This window comes from Glycine soja, chromosome 10, assembly GCF_004193775.1.
Source record: "Glycine soja cultivar W05 chromosome 10, ASM419377v2, whole genome shotgun sequence".
NCBI lineage: Eukaryota > Viridiplantae > Streptophyta > Magnoliopsida > Fabales > Fabaceae > Glycine > Glycine soja.
Window position 1 is genome coordinate 31654133 of NC_041011.1, and position 20425 is coordinate 31674557.

At 33.4% G+C, this 20425-nt stretch overlaps 1 protein-coding gene across 4 annotated transcripts in view; it reads left to right on the forward strand.

Annotated features, from left to right (window-relative positions):
• The first annotated feature begins 7856 nt into the window (after nt 1-7856).
• Nucleotides 7857-20425, forward strand: part of LOC114370493 (polycomb group protein EMBRYONIC FLOWER 2-like) — a 41207-nt gene continuing 28638 nt past the window's right edge. For 2 of the 4 annotated variants that reach the window (XM_028327852.1, XM_028327855.1), the window contains exons 1-12: nt 7858-8044; nt 8748-8874; nt 8968-9091; nt 9301-9356; nt 10589-10694; nt 10819-10984; nt 11070-11147; nt 16975-17108; nt 17295-17357; nt 17494-17615; nt 19855-19887; nt 20050-20081. In XM_028327852.1, coding sequence (XP_028183653.1) covers nt 8840-8874; nt 8968-9091; nt 9301-9356; nt 10589-10694; nt 10819-10984; nt 11070-11147; nt 16975-17108; nt 17295-17357; nt 17494-17615; nt 19855-19887; nt 20050-20081 — 949 coding nt within the window. In that variant the 5' untranslated portion in view covers nt 7858-8044; nt 8748-8839. Of the gene's footprint in view, nt 8045-8747; nt 8875-8967; nt 9092-9300; nt 9357-10588; nt 10695-10818; nt 10985-11069; nt 11148-16974; nt 17109-17294; nt 17358-17493; nt 17616-19854; nt 19888-20049; nt 20082-20425 lie in introns of all 4 variants that reach the window. The other 2 variants (XM_028327853.1, XM_028327856.1) reach the window with 2 other exon arrangements.

The window sequence follows — 20425 nt, forward strand, 5'->3', positions numbered from 1 at the left end:
CTCATAACTTAGTAGTAAAGCCTAATTGAATCTAGTAGCGTTAAGAAGGATAAATTTTAATTAGTCAAGACACAATCATAATTAATTCAACTCCCCCTTCTTAATTATTCCGAGGCCACTTGATCCAACACCAAATAATGTAATTGCTCAAGTTACTGATTGAATGAAGTAGAATTCAAGTATGTAATTCTCCATTTCTAATCAATCTTCTTACTTATGTGATCTTATTTCAATTCTTTGCTTAGATGCATGCACAAGAGGGATCAACCTAGCTTTTAGGGAGTGAATTGCATGGAAACAAGTTTATATCCTAGATTTGAATTGAAATTGTGTAAGAACTTGGTTTTAGGGATGAAATGATGTTTTTGCACTGTAGAGATTCATTGTTCAAGTTCAAAGTTCTAGGTTAAATCACCTTAGTAATTAGGGAATAAACTTAGGAGTAAAAAATTAATCACCTAAGGAATTAGGATTAATCAATTAAGTTGAATCTTGGTTGCATTGAGCTGAGAGATTGATTAGGATTTGTGTTAGTGCTTAGCTTTACTGAGTTTTAAAAGATTGGCTAAAATTTTGTTAAAACATAAGCACTTAGACAATGAAGGAAAGTTGGAGTTGCTGCACATGATGTCCAACGTTATGTCAAGGAATCAGATTGGGCTGTACAATGCACAAGGCAAGATAAAATGTCAAATGAAGAATTGAAGCTGCAGGATCCACGATGTCGGATACGATGTCCAGGACATCCTGCCCGAAAATACTGGACACATAAATCTGTTATATCTTTAACAGATTAATGTGCAGTTAGCAACAGATTTGGCGATCTATCTTTAGGAACGAATTAAAAGATAATTAAAGTTCGAATTACAAACTTGAATAGTTCGTTCAGGGATTAAAGATTAAAGATAAAAACTAAAAGATCAAACTTTATCTTTTAGATCTTTAAGTGCAGATTTTTCAGGAGAATGATAGATCTTATCCAGCGCAAGTTGTTGCAGCCCAGATACGCACACTGCTATATAAACATGAAGGCTGCACGAGTTTTGTACCAAGTCCGAGATTGAAGAGTTATTTTGTGAGTTTTGGGACTTGAGTGTTTTGTGAGCCACCTTGATGTTACCCTAACATCAAGTGTTGGACCTGAGTGTGTAGAGTTGATCTCTATTGTTCAGAGAGCAATCTCTGGTGTGTCTTTGATTTATTTGTAAACACGGGAGAGTGATTGAGAGGGAGTGAGAGGGGTTCTCATATCTAAGAGTGGCTCTTAGGTAGAGGTTGCATGGGTAGTGGTTAGGTGAGAAGGTTGTAAACAGTGGCTGTTAGATCTTCGAACTAACACTATTTTAGTGGATTTCCTCCCTGGCTTGGTAGCCCCCAGATGTAGGTGACGTTGCACCGAACTGGGTTAACAATTCTCTTGTGTTATTTACTTGTTTAATCTGTTCATACTGTCAAATATAATCTGCATGTTCTGAAGCGTGATGTCGTGACATCCGGTACGACATCTGTCATTGGTATCAGAATTTCAATTTGAGTTACATATGTAGAATTAGATGGATTTCATCTTAACAACATTTTTCCATCTTTGAATTTCTCTTTCATTTCAAAAAAAAAAAATTGAAAACCATATATAGTTATGTTTTCACTATAGCGAATCTTTGTTTCCTACAATGAATTTCTTTCTTAAAAACACAAAATCAAAGCCATTTGCCACAATGAATTGATAGCTAGATGCAGTGAATGCTTCTAAAAAATTTCCTTATTTTAGATAACTTTCTTTGCTAATTACCTAAAAGTTGCACTAAGTCTCTATGGATACGATAACTCAATACTCATTGTTTCTTTAGTACAAGTATACTAGGTTCAATTGCCTATCTCATGAGTCAACAATTATCTCCAAACCAAGACTTGAGTATGGTGTTGTGGCGAGGGAGCAAGTGCTTTGAGACCTTAAGGCAGTGTGGGTACACTGATTAAGGATTTTTTATGTGTTGCTACAAGAGCTTGGGTGAAGCTTTGTGTAGTGATCAACCTCTTAATATTGTTGTTGTAAACCAGTGGTGTTGCTGGTGGTTTTGATTAGTGAAAAATCTCACTGAAAGAGTAAGGACTTGACATAGCCATGGGTTTAGGGTGAACCAATATGAAAATTTTGTCGTGTTCTTTTTCTCCTTACCTTCTTCTTGACTGCCATAAAAAAGCTTATCATATTTTCTTTTCATAAACAACTTTTCATTGAAACAATCCTTTGGACACAAAATTGAGTTTTTAGTAAACCTCTTTAACTGAAATAAATAGTTTAAAGACTTTTTAAGAAAATAAGAATTGTTTTATAAAACCACTAAGTTTTCATTCTAAGCTCGGAATGAGTATTGATTTTGAAAGCCTCTAATCGATCTTCCCCTTGTAATCAAAATATATGAAAGCCTTTAATCGATCTTCCCCTTGTAGATTTCCAACTGTGATATCACATACCTTATCAAGATTCAAAGTGAAAATTCTAGACGAAGCTAATGTGTTGATTGTAAAAAGATGAAAGCTATAGGTTTTAAAAATAGTTTACAACAATTGAGTTTTACATTTCCTAAACCGCACAAAGGAACCAAGTTGTTGGTTTGAGTAGAACTAAGTTTGGTACCCTTAAGTGAGGTCTCAAATTCGAATCTTGTAAATGAAAAAAAAATGTTATTAAGATGAGAGACTTTCCTAATGGTGGCCAACCAGGTTCACTGGTAGAGATTATTGGCAAAAGTTGAAGGATACTTCACACCAGTATTATGGGTTAAAAAACATACACAAAAGAAATAAGTTAAAATTAAAAATGTTAGTTCCAAAATTAACAAAGAGGCTTTACAAATTGAAAATAACGACAATTTTTATTACAAAGAATATATTTGAAATTCGGAATGCGATTTTCACATATATTTGTCTTTCTATGCAAGTTATTTAAATTTCATGATTAAAAATCTCTTCATATTTAGGATACAAATGTTATTTTCCTTGAATGAAATTTTACTGAAAATGTGGTTCCAATGTGTATTTGTCTTACTAGATGAATTATATAAATTGCATACTAAAAACCTATCTTTCAAGACAAATATATATTTAAAAAACTTGAGCATGCAAATAGAAATCATTTGCATATGAAAATCAATATTTGTAATATTTTCATATTATGTGATTTATTTAAATTTTATGATTAAAAACCTTGTCTTATAGGACAAATATATATTTGAAAGACTTCTTAGTTTTTAGTAATACTCCTCCTCAAGAAAATTGTCATGTGTATCAATTATGTAAGTGACACTTATTTAGCTTATGACAAATGATATTTGTATCATTTTCATATTTAGGATACAAATAAGTATTTCTTTGACAAAAAAAAATTAACTAAAGTCAAAGTTCGATTTCAATGTTTATTTGTCTAGCAAGCAGGGATATTTTAATTTCATGATAAAAAATTCACCTTACAAAAAAAATATGCATTTGAGATACTTATTGACTTTGATAACATTCATCCTCAAGAAAATTATCATTCGTATCCCTAGCTTTTAAATAGAATATTTTTTTATCACATCAAAATCGTTATCGATATCATGTGCATAGTTAAGATACAAATGACAGTTTCCTTGATAAGAAATATTATTGAATGTGATTTCAATGTGTATCTGTCTTGTAAAGTGAATTATTTATATGCCATGATAAAAAAACCCAACTTACAAAAAAATATACATTTGAAATATTTTTTTCATTTCAATGATACCCTTCCTCAAGAAAAGTATCATTTGTATCTCTTTTATGCAAATGGCAAGACAAATATACATTTGAAATACTTTGTTGGCTTTAGCAAAACTTCTGCTCAAGGAACTTATCATTTGCATCTCTAATATGTAAATAACGTCTATTTAACATGTCAAAATCAAAAGTTGTGGCATTTCCATATTTAGTATACAAATGACATTTTCAATGACAAGATTTGTTACTGAAAGTCAAAATGTGGTTCCAATTTGTATTTGTCTTGCTAGATGATTTATATAAATTGCATGACCAAAAACCCATCTTTCAAGACAAATATATATTTAAAATACTTTTTGACTTTTAGTAATACTCTTACTCAAGGAAATTATCATTTATATTCATTATATGCAAATGATATCTCTTTGCATATGAAAATCAATGTTTGCATCATTTTCATACTTGGGATACAAATGGCAGTTTCCTTGACAGGGAATATATTTGAAAATCAAAATGTGATTCTAACGTATATTGTCTTTCTATGCGAGTTATTTAAACTTCATGATTAAAAACCCCATCTTACAAGATAAATTTATATTTGAAAGACTTTTTAGTTTTTAGTAATACTCCTCCTCAAGAAAATTGTCATGTGTATCAATTATGAAAGTGACACTTATTTAACTTATCACAACTGACATTTGTAATGTGGCTTCATGTACAGCTTGTAGGCTTTGGATCTTCTTTATCAATGGAGTCCTTTGCCTCTTGAAGATCAATGGAAATGGAATGGAGAAGGAGGAACGATGATTGGAGACGCCACTTCAAGGAGAAGATGAGTCAAGAACAAGTTCACTACCATAGGAAGCCATGGATAAGAGCTTGAAGGTAGGAGAAGATGAGTGGAGGGAAAGGGAGAGAGGGGAACAAAATTTTGAGAGAGAGAAGAGGGAGAATGAGGTATGAACTTTGAAGTCTAATTTCTCAAATGATCAAAGATGCAAAATGCACACACAAGGCCTCTATTTATAGCTTAAGTGTCACACAAAATAATAGGAAAATTTGAATTTCTATTCAAATTTCACCTGAATTTGAATTTGAATTTGTGGAGTCAAAATTTCACTAATTATGATTAGTGAATTTCAGCTATGGTTGAACCCACTAATCCAAGATCAAATCCAAGATTATCCACTAAGTGTGATTAGATGTCATGTGGCATGTAAAGCATGAAGGACATACACAAATTGTGATTATATGATGTGACAATAAGGTGTAGCAAGCAAATGCTCACCTCCCCCTTAGGCTGGTCCAAAATTTGATTGGATTGGGCTTCTCCCAATTCAATTAAATTTCTCTCCCAACACACATCAAATAGTGCACTTAATGAATGTGAAATTGCAAAACTACCCCTAGTACAAAACTAGTCTAAGTGCCCTAAAATACAAGGGTTGAAAAATCTTACATTACTAGGGTATCCTCCCTACACTATGGAGCCCTAAATACAAGGCCCAAAAATAATGAAACCCTAATCTAATATGTATAAAGATAAGTGGATTCATACTTAGCTCATTGGCCTAAAAGCTATCCTAAGGCTCATGAGAACCCTAGAGTCTTCTCCTACATCTCTAGCCAATCTTTTTGGAGTCTCCTAGCCATGGCTCTGGTGATGGGTCCCCTCCTTGGGAGGATTGCATCATTTGTCTTGCTGGATGATTTATATAAACTGCATGACCAAAAACCTATCTTTCAAGATAAATATATATTTAAAATACTTTTTGACTTTTAATAAACTCTTCCTCAAGGAAATTATCATTTGCATCCATTATATGCAAATGATATCTTTTTGCATATCAAAATCAATGTTTGCATCATTTTCATATTTAGGATACAAATGACAGTTTCCTCGACAAGGAATATATTTGAAAGTCAAAATGTGATTCTAATGTATATTGTCTATCAATATTTAAACTTCATGATTAAGAACCCCTTCTTACAAGACAAATTTATATTTGAAAGAATTTTTAGTTTTTAGTAATACTCCTCCTCAAGAAAATTGTCATGTGTATCAATTATGCAAGTGACACTTATTTAGCTTATCACAAATGATATTTGTATCATTTGCATATTTAGAATACAAATGAAAGTTTGTATGGCAAAAAATATTAACTAAAGTCAAAATTCAATTCCATTGTTTATTTTTCAAGTAGGAGAATTATTTTAATTTCTTGATAAAAATTGTCCTTAAAAGAAAAATAAACGTTTGAAATACTTATTGATTTCAGTAACATTCATCCTCAAGAAAATTGTCATTCTTATTGCTAGTTTTTAAATGACATTTTTATCATATCAAAATCGTTTTTGTATCTTGTGCATAGTTAAGATACAAATGATAGTTTCCTTGACAATAAATATTACTGAATGTGATTTCAATGTGTATTTGTCATGAAAAGTGAGTTATTTATATTCCATGATCAAAAACCCAACTTACAAAGAAAAAGATACATTTGAAATATTCTTTCATTTCAATAACACCCCTCCTTAAGAAAATTATCATTTGTATCTCTTTTATGCAAATGGCAAGACAAATATAAATTTGGAATACTTTGTTGGCTTTAGTAATACTCTACTCAAGGAATTTGTCATTTGCATCTCTAATATGCAAATGACGTCTATTTAACATGTCAAAATCAATAGTTGTGTCATATGCATATTTAATATACAAATGATAGTTTCCTTGACAATTTTTTTTATAGAAAGTCAAAATGTGGTTTCAATGTGTATTTGTCTTGCTAAATGATTTATATAAATTGCATGACCAAAAACCTATTTTTCAAGAAAAATATATATTTAAAATACTTTTTGACTTTTAGTAATACTCATCCTCAAGAAAATTATCATTTGTATCCATTATATGCAAATGATATCTTATTGCATATCAAAATCAATGAGAGTGATATATATATATATATATATATATATATATATATATATTATATTCAATAAACATGTATTATATTTATTTTATTTAATATATAATATTTATTGTTAAAAATAATGTTTTTTTAACCAATATATATAATATTTATTAATGTCATTTAAGATTTTTTAAGAGAAGTACTATATCATTTAAGACACCGTGTATTATATTGAATAAATACTATAATATATCATTTAAGACAACGTTTGAAATTCATCACAAGGGTTTAAATTATAAATTTTTTAAAAGTGGAAACGAAATATCTTAATTAAAAAAATGAGGTATTAAAATAACAAACTTAGTATAAATTGAAAATGAAATATCTTAATTTAAAAATGAAGAGAACTGTAAATTTGAAAAAAATAAGGAATGAAAATTTTCATTTTAGCCTAAACAATATCATTAAATAAAATATATTTATTATTTTTTCAATGAAAATGAATTAGTCAAATTAAATAAGGATGACAATATATTAAGATAAACATGGGACTGAAATTAACATTTAATATTTGGATTCAAGTCTATTTTATTTATATGTAGCTTTGACCATCACTTAATTAAAAATAATAATTATCTTTCGTTTTAACTTTTTTAAAATAAAAAATTCTTTCTCTAGAATAAAATAATTAAAATACGTATTTGAATGATGAAATTAAATTATTTCTTATTATTTTTCACTCGTAATTTTTATTTTTATTAATTATATCCTTTTTTAAGATCATTATTAATTAATTAATCATATTCTTTTTTCTTAATTTCTTGGGCAATAAGTCCCCATTAATTATTTTCTATTATCTCTTTCTTTTTGCCGTTACAATGCATTCATTATTATATTATATTTCAATTCGTATAATTTAATTTTAACAAATGATAATCAGTGTCTAAGATTATTATTTAAAGAATTTAAAATAAAAATATTTTTATTTAGATGCAAGAAAAATTGTGCTGTTTATTATTTTTTTTTGCGTTTTTTTTTATATTTACACAATATATAACTTTTCCTTGTACTTCCTTTAAGGAATGGCCTGAGGACACTGAATATAAGAGCTTTAATTTATCCTATTTCTTTTATGATATTTTTAATAGAATTTAATGACTACGAACCGATAAAGTTTAATATAATATTATTATTTTTATCTCAGGGCGCGTTTGCGTTTCTTAGCTCATTTGGTTTGTTCCACTTCCCCAAACTCAGCACAAAATTGTGTTTCTTTTGAGAGTTTTTCAGAGAGAAAGAGACAGACAGAGAGAGCGAGCAACTTTGTTAGATTTCAATCATTTCGAGAATATCGAATTTTCAATTTCGTGTCTTCCATTTTCGGGTTCAATTCTGAGGTACGATATGAAATGAATGATCACACTCGCACTTTCACACTCAGTTTTGAACCAATTTTGGCTTCAATTGATCTCATTTGTTTGGTTCGTGTCAAAGTGTGAACCTTTGAGGTTTTTTTCTGCCACCCATTTGCTTTTTTGCTTCCAAGATTGGTTTTTTCGGTTCTTTTCATTGTCCTTACAAGAAAAATTTTCGTGGGCATTCTCTATTTTTTTGTTCTTCGAACCCTTTATCTGTTTTGATCCTTTTTTTTTCGTTCTGTTCTTTTTTTGTATTGTGTTTGATTCTTGTGCTGCACTTTGTTATTCCATGCACTTGGATATACCAGTCTTGTTTCCCACAATTGGAGAAAAGAAGGACTTGGCTTGTTTTGAGATTTTGATATCTTCATATGAATGGTTTAACAATTTATTTAGTTTTTCATAGGCATCTATGAAGACTCAAGGGCACCTTTGAAGTCTTAATGAGCATAGAAAAAGATACCCTCTATTATATTTCACATGGAGCATTTGTAAATTTGAAGCATGCTTTCATACACTAATAGGATCAGTGGTTTTCAACTTGATAAAAAAAGAGGTTTTTTTTTTTGTCTCATGTTGATGTTCAGGCTTTGATGTAAAGCATTGAATTTTAATCCATTTATGTCTTCAATATTTGGATCACTGAGGTTTTAATGATTTTTTGCACCATTTTCAATTGCAGGTTTCATACAAACAAGGGAAGATATCACATTCTTAAAGATTCACAATTTCAGATAAATATTATATGTATCTGAAACTTTTTTAATAAGAAGAATGCCAGGCATTCCTGTTGCAGCTCGTGCTACCTCGTATATTCTCTTTCATTGAAACACTTCCTGTTTTACTATAAAACAAAAGCATTTTGTAACATAACCAGTAATTATATCTGTTTTCCCCTGCAGAAGCCATCCAGATGCTTGTGAACATTTATCTGCAGAAGAGGAGCTTGCAGCTGAAGAGAGTCTTTCAATTTATTGCAAGCCTGTAGAACTTTACAACATTCTCCAGCGACGTGCCATGAGAAATGTACTCTATTTGATTGGCTAAAATTATCTGCCATTGTAATAATATCTTATGTCATTATTTATCATTTGTTTTAGAATGTGTGAAACATAGGCTGACTGTAATCTTGTTAGCACAGTTCTCATAATTTTTTTTGTCCCTGAAGATACTGGCCCTCCAATAAACTATTGTGGCATGTTGTGTTACTAATATAATTTGTCTCTGTTATGTAGCCATCATTCCTTCAGAGATGTTTGCACTACCGGATAAAGGCAAAGCACAAGAAGAGGTAAAAGTTGCCACATATGTTCTTCCTTCTCCAACTTGCTCTCTTTAACAGATTTACATCAGTTACATGCCATATGTCCATGGGTTTGTATATGCTAAGTTCTGTCTAAAATTAAATAGAAAGGTTTTGAGTCATATCTCTGTGGGATGGTTGTTGAAATGAACATTTTGCTATTCAGATAGGTACATGTATTTAATACCATATGCAAAACTTGGGAATGGAGAAACAAAATAAATGTGTGTATTTGCTTGATAGTATATAAAGTTTGTGACAACTTAGGTCTCTGATATAAAGAAGAGGTGTGGACTTAGTTGAATGAACTAGTTTCTAAATTCACACTTTGATGTTTTTTTTTTTTTTTGTGGTTCTAGAATGAATATGAATTAAGATTATCAAATCAAATAGAACGTATTTAGTAAGCAAAAAGGATAAATCTTGTTCTGTTTGAGATGATGAAGATTAATTTTATGTCATCCTTGCAATTCCTTTTTCTTGCTGTATGGTGGTGTTTGTTTTTTTTTTTTTGATCAGCAAAGATAAATTAGTATATATAAGTACCAGGGGTACTAAGATTACTAGTTTTTGGAGTTCAGCAGACATATGGTTTCCTAATACAAACTTGATCAGTCAAATTAGCTAACCATAAGCTGCTCACATTGTAAGCTATAGGCTACCCAGGTCCTATGTCTGCTTCCCTCCCCTGATTACAAAATCCCTCTCTTAGATTACTCGACCATTGATTAAAATGCATTACAAAACCTTTTTCCATATTCCTAAACCATGACCAACACAAGAAGATTGCCTCATCCATCAGTTTGCTACCATTAAAGCTATCGTTTGAGAAAACTATCTGATTCCTATGCTGCCAAATAGTCCAGGTTAATGCTATCCACCAACACTTCCATCTATGAGCCCTTAGTCCAGCGTATCCCCCCATGAGCATGTTGGAGGAAATGATGTCTCAGGTTTTGCGGGAAGGCACCTGAGATGTTTACCCAAGACAAAGATTCCCACCATATAGGGAGGGTTTTACTGCAGTTGAAGAATAGATGAGCTGCATCCTCCTCATTGTTCCTGCAGAAATGGTGGTGTTTGTTTATTCTTTGTATAAGCTTGAACTTGCTGTAATTTCATGAGACATTGTGTTCATTCTGTTTTATGTGAATATAATTTAGTATATATACTAATATTGATTTTGATATGCTAATGTGATATGTTATTTGCATAATTAGAATACAAATGGCAGTTTCCTTGACGCGGACTATAACTGAAAGTCAAAATGTGTTTCCCATGTCTATCTGTCTTGCAAGGCGGATTTCTGATCATGGAGCTTCAAGGGTAGGAATACTGCTTTTTAAAAGTTGATTCAATTATTATTCCTTACTCCATGGTGTAAAATACCTTATCTAATATTTTTTTTTGCTGTTTCATACTTTTTGTTTTAACTTACCAAAAACAAAAGCAAACTGCCATTTATCAAATTGGTCGGATTTTCATCTTCCGAAACTCCCCTGGAATTGATTTGAATACTCAAGTCCAGGCAAATTTTACACTTCCTGAAGTCAACAAGTTAGCTGAGGAAGCTAGATCTTGCTCACTTGATATCTTGTTTGTCAGCACTGCCACTGGTATGTATATGCTTATGTGATTCAATTGTGATGAAAATATCTATAAATTTTTGCCAAGTTCCTTATTATGACTATTTACTTGCAGTGGAAAACTCAAATTTATCATCTGGAGTCAATTCAAACTCTAAGCCTTCGGATCTGAATCATCTAGCTTTTTTTGAATGTGAGATGTGCTTTAGTTGCTAATATCTGTCAGACAAAAAACATGTTTGACCACATTGTTACGTTGTTATTTGAGCCCCCACTTTTTTTCTTTTTATAATTTATTTACCTTGAGGGGGTATTGGCTCTGTTCCCAATGTGCTTCTAGTGGATCTCCTCAAACCCCTTACAGTGTTACTAAAGTTTCCTCACATGGAGCTCTGTTTATCTTAGGCTGTGTTTGGTTTTCTGTTTTGGGTGCTTAAAACTCAATTTGGAAAGTAAACTCAGTTTTGTGACATGTTTGGTTACCCTCAAAAGTACATTTGCACATTAAAGTTTTTCCTGGAAACTCATTTTTTGTAGAAGTAGAGTTGCTTTTGCAAACTCAAGTTTAACCCAAACTTATGTTTGCAAACTTCAATCGAAACATGCCCTTAAGCCACTTCTAATTTACACTTTTGTATGCTTTTCTCTTTTTCACTTGGCCATCAGGTTGTTGTTGGATTGTTGATCCGCTTCTGTGTACTGTCATTCATAATGAATTTGTCATATGTAGTATATAATATAATATCTACAACAAAAAAGACAAAAGAGTTCCCTAAAATCTCTTTGAATATTAATACGTAGTGCTACCAAAATCACAGTTGTCAGATCGGGAATGTATATCAAGAATTGTTTGTTCTAATTGTTCTGATTTTGAATCGTGAATCATAATATATCGTACATAAAGGGTCCATAGTTGCCTAAACATATAAAACACTTCAAGTAATCTATTTTGGAAAGAATGTTATGGAAGAATTCCATACCCTAAAATCAAGGTTAATTAATTGCGGACTAATTCTAGGTGATTGATTGACAGCTATAAATTTGTATGCTTCTCCCTCTAGTAAATGCAGGTTGGGGAGGCAATGTGTGCTTCCACCTACAGCCCTTTTACTGCCTCTGTATTGCACTCGTCTAAACCCATTACTTTTCCTCTCTAACTTTTGAACATGGTATTAGAGTCTCTGATCAACCAAATGGTCAGAGGCTTGATCTCTGCCAACCCATTCATAATTAAATTATAATTTTGGCACAAGGTGTAATGAGCTGGTTAACTGACTTGCACCAGAAAGCCTAAGCAAGGATGAGTTGGTTCTTATGAGTATTAACTTTGACCTGACCCAATGAAATGTTTTTTTGTCTAAATATCACACTAACAAGAAATTAAGGAATTTCATAATGGATGGTAAAATCTATGATCTATTGAAATTCATAAGATTGAATGTCTAGTGATTTCTGATATATATTTTTGAACTCTATTTGGTCATTGAAATTATAGGATTTAGGCAAAAGAAAACTAACATACCCCGGTGTCAAGAGGTTCCTCGCATGCGAAGGTATGTGGGAGGGTCATTGTATGCAGCCTTACCCTTGATTTAGGTAGGGAGAAAAAGAGGGAATTGAGATTCTAAATAATCAGATATTTGATTGATATAGTATGTTGATAACTTGATACTAAATATGGACCCTATGGTCTTATTTTTATTAGAGTATAAGAGTATTTTATTTTTATACTCTTAATAAAGAGCACTACAGAGTAAAATATACTCTAATAATTTTATATACTAATAATCAGGTCAAGTACAATTGTGGTGTCATTAAGACAAGATGAAGCCCACTAATATAGTATGATGATGACTGCTACAAACCATAGTTTCTACTTACTAGGTTGGCAGTACTCGACCTTATGAAATATTGGTATCTAGGGGTTATACATAGTCAATACGCATAGGTATGCTACCAATAATTACATCGGCTAGCTTCATGTTTTGAGAGGTTACTGGTACTGATAGGATATCTACATTTCCAACCATCTAGAGATCACATAAGCCAAATCATAATCATTATCAGGGTCATTGTAGAGTATATACTATATAAATAGAGCAAAATTTAGGGAGTTCAATTGACAGTAAAGGCACTCCTTCCTCCAAATTGAAGAGCTTAACAACCCCATCCAAAGCCAAGAGCGCTTAGCGCCTAATCTAGCTCTAATCCAACAGGCTTTTCTATCTAATCAAGCTTGCACCCAATGGATTTGGTGATGATTCCATTACCATCCGACAACAATAGATCCTCATTGTTGACCTTGACGTCCTCCTTTCACGCCTTCATCACAAACACATTGTTCACTAAAATGCATGCAATGATGTCCACCCTTTTTGCCTTCAGCTTCCTTTACTTCTTAACGAACCTAGCACATACATGCTTGTCTATGATTTCATAGGGAATTGGAGAGAATCAATTCGCAAAAGTGAGATAAATTGGTATGCAAGTACCAATTCGTGGTTTGCCGGGTTGAGGACCGAATTATGTTTCTATGCTACTAACACCTTGAATTTTTAATATAAGGAAATAAATTAGGAAACACCGAAAATAGGAAATAGCTCCTAGGATTGCTTCCTCAATTTGATGAACAATTCATTCCACTGTTATTCTGAAGATCACATTATATATCCTAAAAACTTAAACATTCAAGCATATGATACAGATAATGTGATTATTTTATAGATATTTTTACACTCCTCAAGCTTAATATTACTAAGCATTAAGATTGTTACCAACAAACACTTAAAGAAAATAGCATATAAAGTGGGCTCAACTACCAGTTTGAGAAAACTACTTAGGGATGCCATAGATATTAGAGAGATGAGCATTATTGAAAAGATAACTTAGAAAGACAGATGAAATGATCATTGTTGTGAAGAGCTGGTTGAAAATTTCCTGCCAAGTGATTATACTCAACAAGAACTAAAACTTCTACAACTGCTTCATGCAACAAAAAGACCTAGGAAACTTCATAAACCTAGAAATTATATTTGATGCCGGTGAGTCTCAACCAACAAGTCACCATTGGAATGCTTGTCGGTGGCAAGAGAAGTCACAATTTGTTGAGAAGTCCCACATCGCTTACCTCAATTATTGGGGTGCAGTTTATATACCTATTGGGCAACTTCACTTGATGCCAATTGATTTTAAGATAGAATCTAACACGGTATTAGAGCCTATTGCCTATTTTTGTTGCTTTTGTGGTTTTACATGGAAGCATGGTATCAAAGATGGAAATTATTAGTGACCCTAATTACTAGGGTGTGGTTTATATATTTGTTGGATAACTTTACTTAATGCCTATTGGTTTTAAGGTAGAATCTAACATGATTCTATTCATTTGTGCGTCATTATTTTCACTCTCACTCTGAATGCTAAGCCAGCAATGGAAAACGAACAATTAAAAAGGCAACCTAGTTCACAAGGCTCCTACCAAGTGGGGTCTAAGGAGGGTAGATCTACACAACCTCTCTCCTGCTATGCAAACAGAGGTTGTTTTTGAGATTTAAACTTGTGATCTCCACGCCACAAGGTAACAAACTTACCATTGTTGTGAGGTTCGCTCTCCATCGGAAAAGAAAATACCATAAAAGGGAAGAGATTCAACAAAGATGGAGATTTTATAAGAGCATACAAAGAAAAGAAGATAAATATCTTGAAGCAAAACACATTGAAATAATAGTGGCTAGAAGGAAGAACTTGAATTTTGGTTAATGTATATTTGGTGCATGCCTAACTCAATCTAAAAAAATAACTCATTGGGGGAGGATAACCAAAGTCTTGTAAGGATTATTTTGGCTATATTCTTAGCCGGCGTGGAACATTTTAACAAAAAACTATGGAGATAAGGCATTGTTGTAATGGAGTTACATATTTTTATGAATTTGGTGACTTAATGGTGACAATACTATGCCATGGAAAATGGTGTTGTTTTGATATCACGTTGAAATTGTCAGACTTAGGTAGTGAACTATGAAGGAGTAAAAGAGATAAAGACTGAATAATAAGTTATTAGATTGATATGGTGTGTTGATAATGTTCTTTTTTTGCTCAGCAAAAATAAGTATATATATATATATACAAGTACCAAGAGGGCGAGCCCTGGTGCAGCGGTAAAGTTGTGCCTTGGTGACTTGTTGGTCATGGGTTCGAATCCGGAAACAGCCTCTTTGCATATGCAAGGGTAAGGCTGCGTACAACATCCCTCCCCCATACCTTCGCACAGCGAAGAGCCTCCGGGTAATGGGGTACGAAGTTTTTATATATATACAAGTACCAGAGGTACTAAAGATACATTGTGGTTATGTAGAAAAATGGTCCCTAAAGGCAGACTTGGATCAGTCTGTAGAGGGACCAGATCTACATAGGTACATTAGAATTATACTACCTAGAATCTATAGACCCTATTTGCTACCCTCTGCTGTTCACAAAGCCCTCTCTTAAGTTGCTCGACCATTGATTGAAATGTATTGCAAAATCTTTCTCCATAAATCTTAGCCAAGTCCAGAGTAAGAATACTGCTTCATCCATCAATTTACTTCCATTGAAGGCCTCATTTGAGAACACTATCTTGTTCCTTTGCTACCAAATAGTCCACGTTAATGCTACCCACCAACACTTCCACCTATTGATCCTGATCCCTGCATCCAGTCCATTCCCATGTTGCAGAAAATGATGTCTCAGATCTTGCGGGAAGGCACCCGAGATATTTACTCAAGATAAAGATTCTCAACATAGAGGTGCAATTTTATTGCAGCTGAAGAACAGATGGCCTGCATCCTCCTCCATGTTCCTGCAGAATGGGCAAATCATGTCATTGACCTGAACATGTCTTCTTCTTAGGTTTACTTTCGTTGGCAGCAGGTCTCTAATTAGTCTCCATGCAAAAAAGGATGATTTGGTTGGGATCTTCAATTTCCATAGTGCGTCAAAAACTCCATCTAGGTTCTCATCTGTTGATTCCCCCATAAGCATATTATATGCACGTTGTGTTTAATACTGACCATTTGGGTCAACCTTCCACACCCAACTATCTCCTCTATGTGGTTGTATTTGAAACTGTGCTATATCTGCCAAGAAAACGTCAGCCATGTCGACTTCATTATCAAACAAGAGTCTCCTCCATGTGAGACTCCATTCCCAGCCTGCATCTGTATGACTGCCCAGCTGCTGAATGAGGTGCTTTTGCTGACAGGAAATGCGGTACAGCCTAGGATATTTTATCATTAAAGATACTTCATCAGCAGTCCAACAATCCTCCCAGAATCTGGCCTTATCACCACATCCTACACTCCAACCTGTTACATTTTGAAAAGCAGTGCCCTGTTGTGATTGATTAAGAGTTGCCATTAGGTCCTGCCACCAAATAGAATCCTTGCTGCCTCTTGTTCCTTCAGCCAGGCATCTCCAGTCACCATATTTAGACTCCAGAATCCTTGCCCATAATTCCCCATGATGCCGAAAAAGATCCCATCTCCATTTACCAAGCAATGCTATGTTAAAAGTCTTGATGCCTATGCCCTCCTTGTCTTTTGGAAGACACATTGTATCCCATTTAATCCACGCAATCTTCTTATGTTCGAGTCCACCTCCCCCATAGAAATCTGTGTTGAATGCTAACAAGCTTATCCAGCACTGAATTGGGAATCCTGAAAAAGAGAGGAATGGATGTTAGGACTGATTGTATAAGGGTCACTCTCCCCCCCCCGAAAGAAATGTGTCTTTGTTTCCACTTTGTTAGCTTTCTTTCACACTTGCGAATAATAGGATCCAACAACTCACTACGTCTAGGGCCAAAGTACTTGGATAGTATTACAATGATAAGATGAAACCCACTAACACAATAAAACTATGAACACACCGTAATTAAATAAGGATATATTTTAGGAAACATAACAAATAGTTAATAACTCCTCGGATTGATTTTTTAATGCAAGATGGAATCCCTCTTTCAATTTTCTTCATTTTGTGCTTGACAGCTGGAGAATACTGCCTTTGCGGGAAAGTGTCTTTAGAATCACTTTATATGGCTTGGGATTGTTTTCCGAATTTTCGTTTGGGACAGCGAGCAGAGATTATGTCAACTGTGGATTTGCTTCCATGTATTCTGAAGGTATGATGATTAACACAATTTTTTTTTGGGAAGAAAACACTCATTACTCTGCTTCCTTTTGTGCTATTTAAAGTATATGTTATGCATAGGCACTATATTTTTGTTCCAAGAATCCATTTCAAGCACTATTATCTATTATTCACTGTTTTATAGATTTACTACTTCACAACTTTCTTTATGTTGCAGTCAGATTTTTTAAATGAGGATACAAGAATCTCCATTCAAGTTCCCTCTAATTTTGAGAATATGGTTAGTTTAAGCTTTGAAGTCATTTTCCACTGAGCAAGAAATTTACGCACCTAAACCCAAAAATATACTTAGATATAAAATGGAGAATTTGTATTGACTGCTGCTTGTTTCTTTCCTGTTCTTTGGGTTTCTAAAGAGTACATCAAAGCAAGTACAAATCACAATTTCTGCTGAAGAGTTTGGGGCCAAAGAAAAATCTCCCTATCTTTCATATGCAGGCGGTGAAGTACCGTCCTCATCATTATCTCACATTATCGGGTAAATTTTATTTTTCTCATGGGAGTCTATTAGCCATTCAATCATTATAGTTGCAAAGCTTGTGATGTCTCTGTTTCTATAAAATTTTTCTCACAAAACTCAATAAACAGTGACCTGGAAATCATTGCAAGTTGGATTAGCTTTTAGCTTGATGTACTTGGCTACTGACTCATAATTTATTGTATCCACTTTCCTTGCTAGTTCCATGTGCATTTACTATTCAACAACAATTTTTTGGTATCACAGGCCCCGTTCGGGGTGGTTACGAGTTTCTGGCTTTTGGTTTTAAAATGCAGTTTCAAAACGGAAACACATTCGGCTAAAATGGGGCTGAGTTGGTTTTTTAGTTCCTTTAAAAACAGTTTTCACCCCATTTCAAAAACAAAAAAAATAGGTTTATGGGTTTCTGTTGTTGGTCTTACCCTAAACCCAAGAGATTGACTTCTCCCTTCACGCTGCTTTCTCTCCCCCTACATGTTGCTCTCTGCCCAACTTCCATCATCTTCTCTGCTTACTGCCACCTGCCATCGGCCTCCTACCGCCGTCGTCTGCTTACTGCCACCCGCCACTTTCTCCCCCAAAGATTGTTCTCCTTTGCCGCCTCTGCACTTCCCTTGGCTCACCATAACTCTGCGCAGCCACGACCAAAACACCTTCACCGCCCTTCGTCATCTCGTCATTTTCCCTACGCCGGTCAGCCATGAGCAGTGGCGGCATCGAAACTTGCAACTTTGTCTTCTTTTGTTACAGAACGACATTGCCGCCCTTCTCCTACATCCTCGTCGCCCACCTCTACCACACGTTCATGCAACACCGATGACGCCAGATCTAACTCAGATCTGACTCTGCGTGTGTGCGAAACCCTTGGCTCTGCCGCCACCCTCGTTGTCACCTCTGTTGCTTTTTGTTACATGGTGGGATCAGAGCCGACGCGCTGCATTGCGTGCTACCGTAATGGCAAACTTATCGGGGTTGGGTTTGTGGCGAGAAGAATGGAGAGTGCACTTGGGAAGATGTCTTGATTCTTGTTGATTTTGGGTCTAATTTTTCTTTTTGATTCTTGTTTGAGATCTCTTGATTTTTAGTATTAATTTGTTTTGAGATTTTTGGTTTCCCTTATTGATCTTCATTTCTTGTGTTGATTCTTGTTTGATATTGTGTAATAATTTATTGTTTGAGATCTTTAATTTCCCTTTTTTATTCTTGTTTGAGATCTGTTGATTTTTAGTATAGATTTCTATTGTTAATTTCTGGATTCATGCAAATCCAAAAAGAAATTCAACTTTATTTGAGTTCTGGAAAATTCATAAATGTTGATTTTGAAATTGATTCTGAGGTTCCTTTTGTATTTTACAACAGTTTTAAAATTGAAGTTGAAATTAAAAATTCAAAATGAAAACTGGGTTTGATTTTCAAATATTTAAAAACTGAAAACGGAAAACCACCCTAAACCACCCTGAATGGGGCCTTAGCTTTTGTCCGTGGTGCCAAGCAGCTGACCCTAAAATCTGTTCTGTGAGATAGTGGATAGTGGGATGGCTGCTATACAATTTTAAATACAAATTAAAATACTTTGTTCTACCCATATAAATGCTTTAAACTAAAAACAATCCTAAATTTAAGATATATTCATATTTAATATTAAATTAAAAAATGACAATCTTAAGCTAAACAGCAAGTTAATAATAACAAAAGTCCAAAAGATTTGAACAAAGTAGTGAGTAGAGACCAGTGTTATCAATTGCGGATTGCAGAAAATGGTGGAAAGCCAATAATCCGCTATATCATATATCGGATAGCATCCTGGGCATATAGCAGAAGTCACATAATGGTTGAAATTTATGATATATATCAATTATATATGTATAGAAAATTAAGTTGTATGCAAATAAAAATAAAATACATAGAAAATGGCATAACAATTAACTCAGAAGTTCAAATTGGCTGGAGACTCCCCGGATATTACAAGAGGATGTTGAATGCAAACCACAACCACGACACTAATAGCGGTCTCTGTAGCGGACGGAGTCGCAATTTCAGATCCAGGATATAGCACTATAGCAGATATTTAACGACACTATTAGAGATCACAGAATGTTGCTTTGTTTAAGGAGAATATTTTATGTTGTAAAACTCCTTTCATCTGTAAAGCAACCACACAAATTAATGACACTGTTATTTAATTTCTATTAAAAAATTGTGGTGCACATTTTAACGACAAGCTGCTTGTATGGTCCAGGTTGAGGGAAGGAAATGTCATGTTTAATTACAGGTATTACATTTTAACATTTCCATGCTCTTATTTGACTTTTATGAGTTTATGATAATGGACTTTTAAAAAGGGTTGTCTTTGTCAGATATGTAGAGGGATTTGATCATTCATTGTATTTTTTTTCTCTCTTAATAAGTCTTTGTTTTATTAAAATTATTTCAGGTATTACAATAATAAGTTGCAGAGGACAGAAGGTAATGTGAATATTATTCTCTCTGTCTCTTATCAGTCCTATGTTAATATGTGATTGTTTTTCTTTTTCTTTATGGAGTAATTAATGTATTTTCTGAAAAATTTGACAATGTTAGCTTGATCCTGTAAAAGCTATTTGTGTTTCTTGATTTCTTGAGTTGAGTATTGGTTTTTTAAATATTTTACATCTCTGTTGTAAAAATTCAAAGGTCAGTAAAGTTTGTGAAAAACAACATACTGTGTGGTACCATAGGACTTAAGAATAACATCCGGGCAGATTTTTGCTTACCCTTGGAATATGAGGAAAAGTGAATATTATTTTCTGATAATTCAAAGAGTATGACAA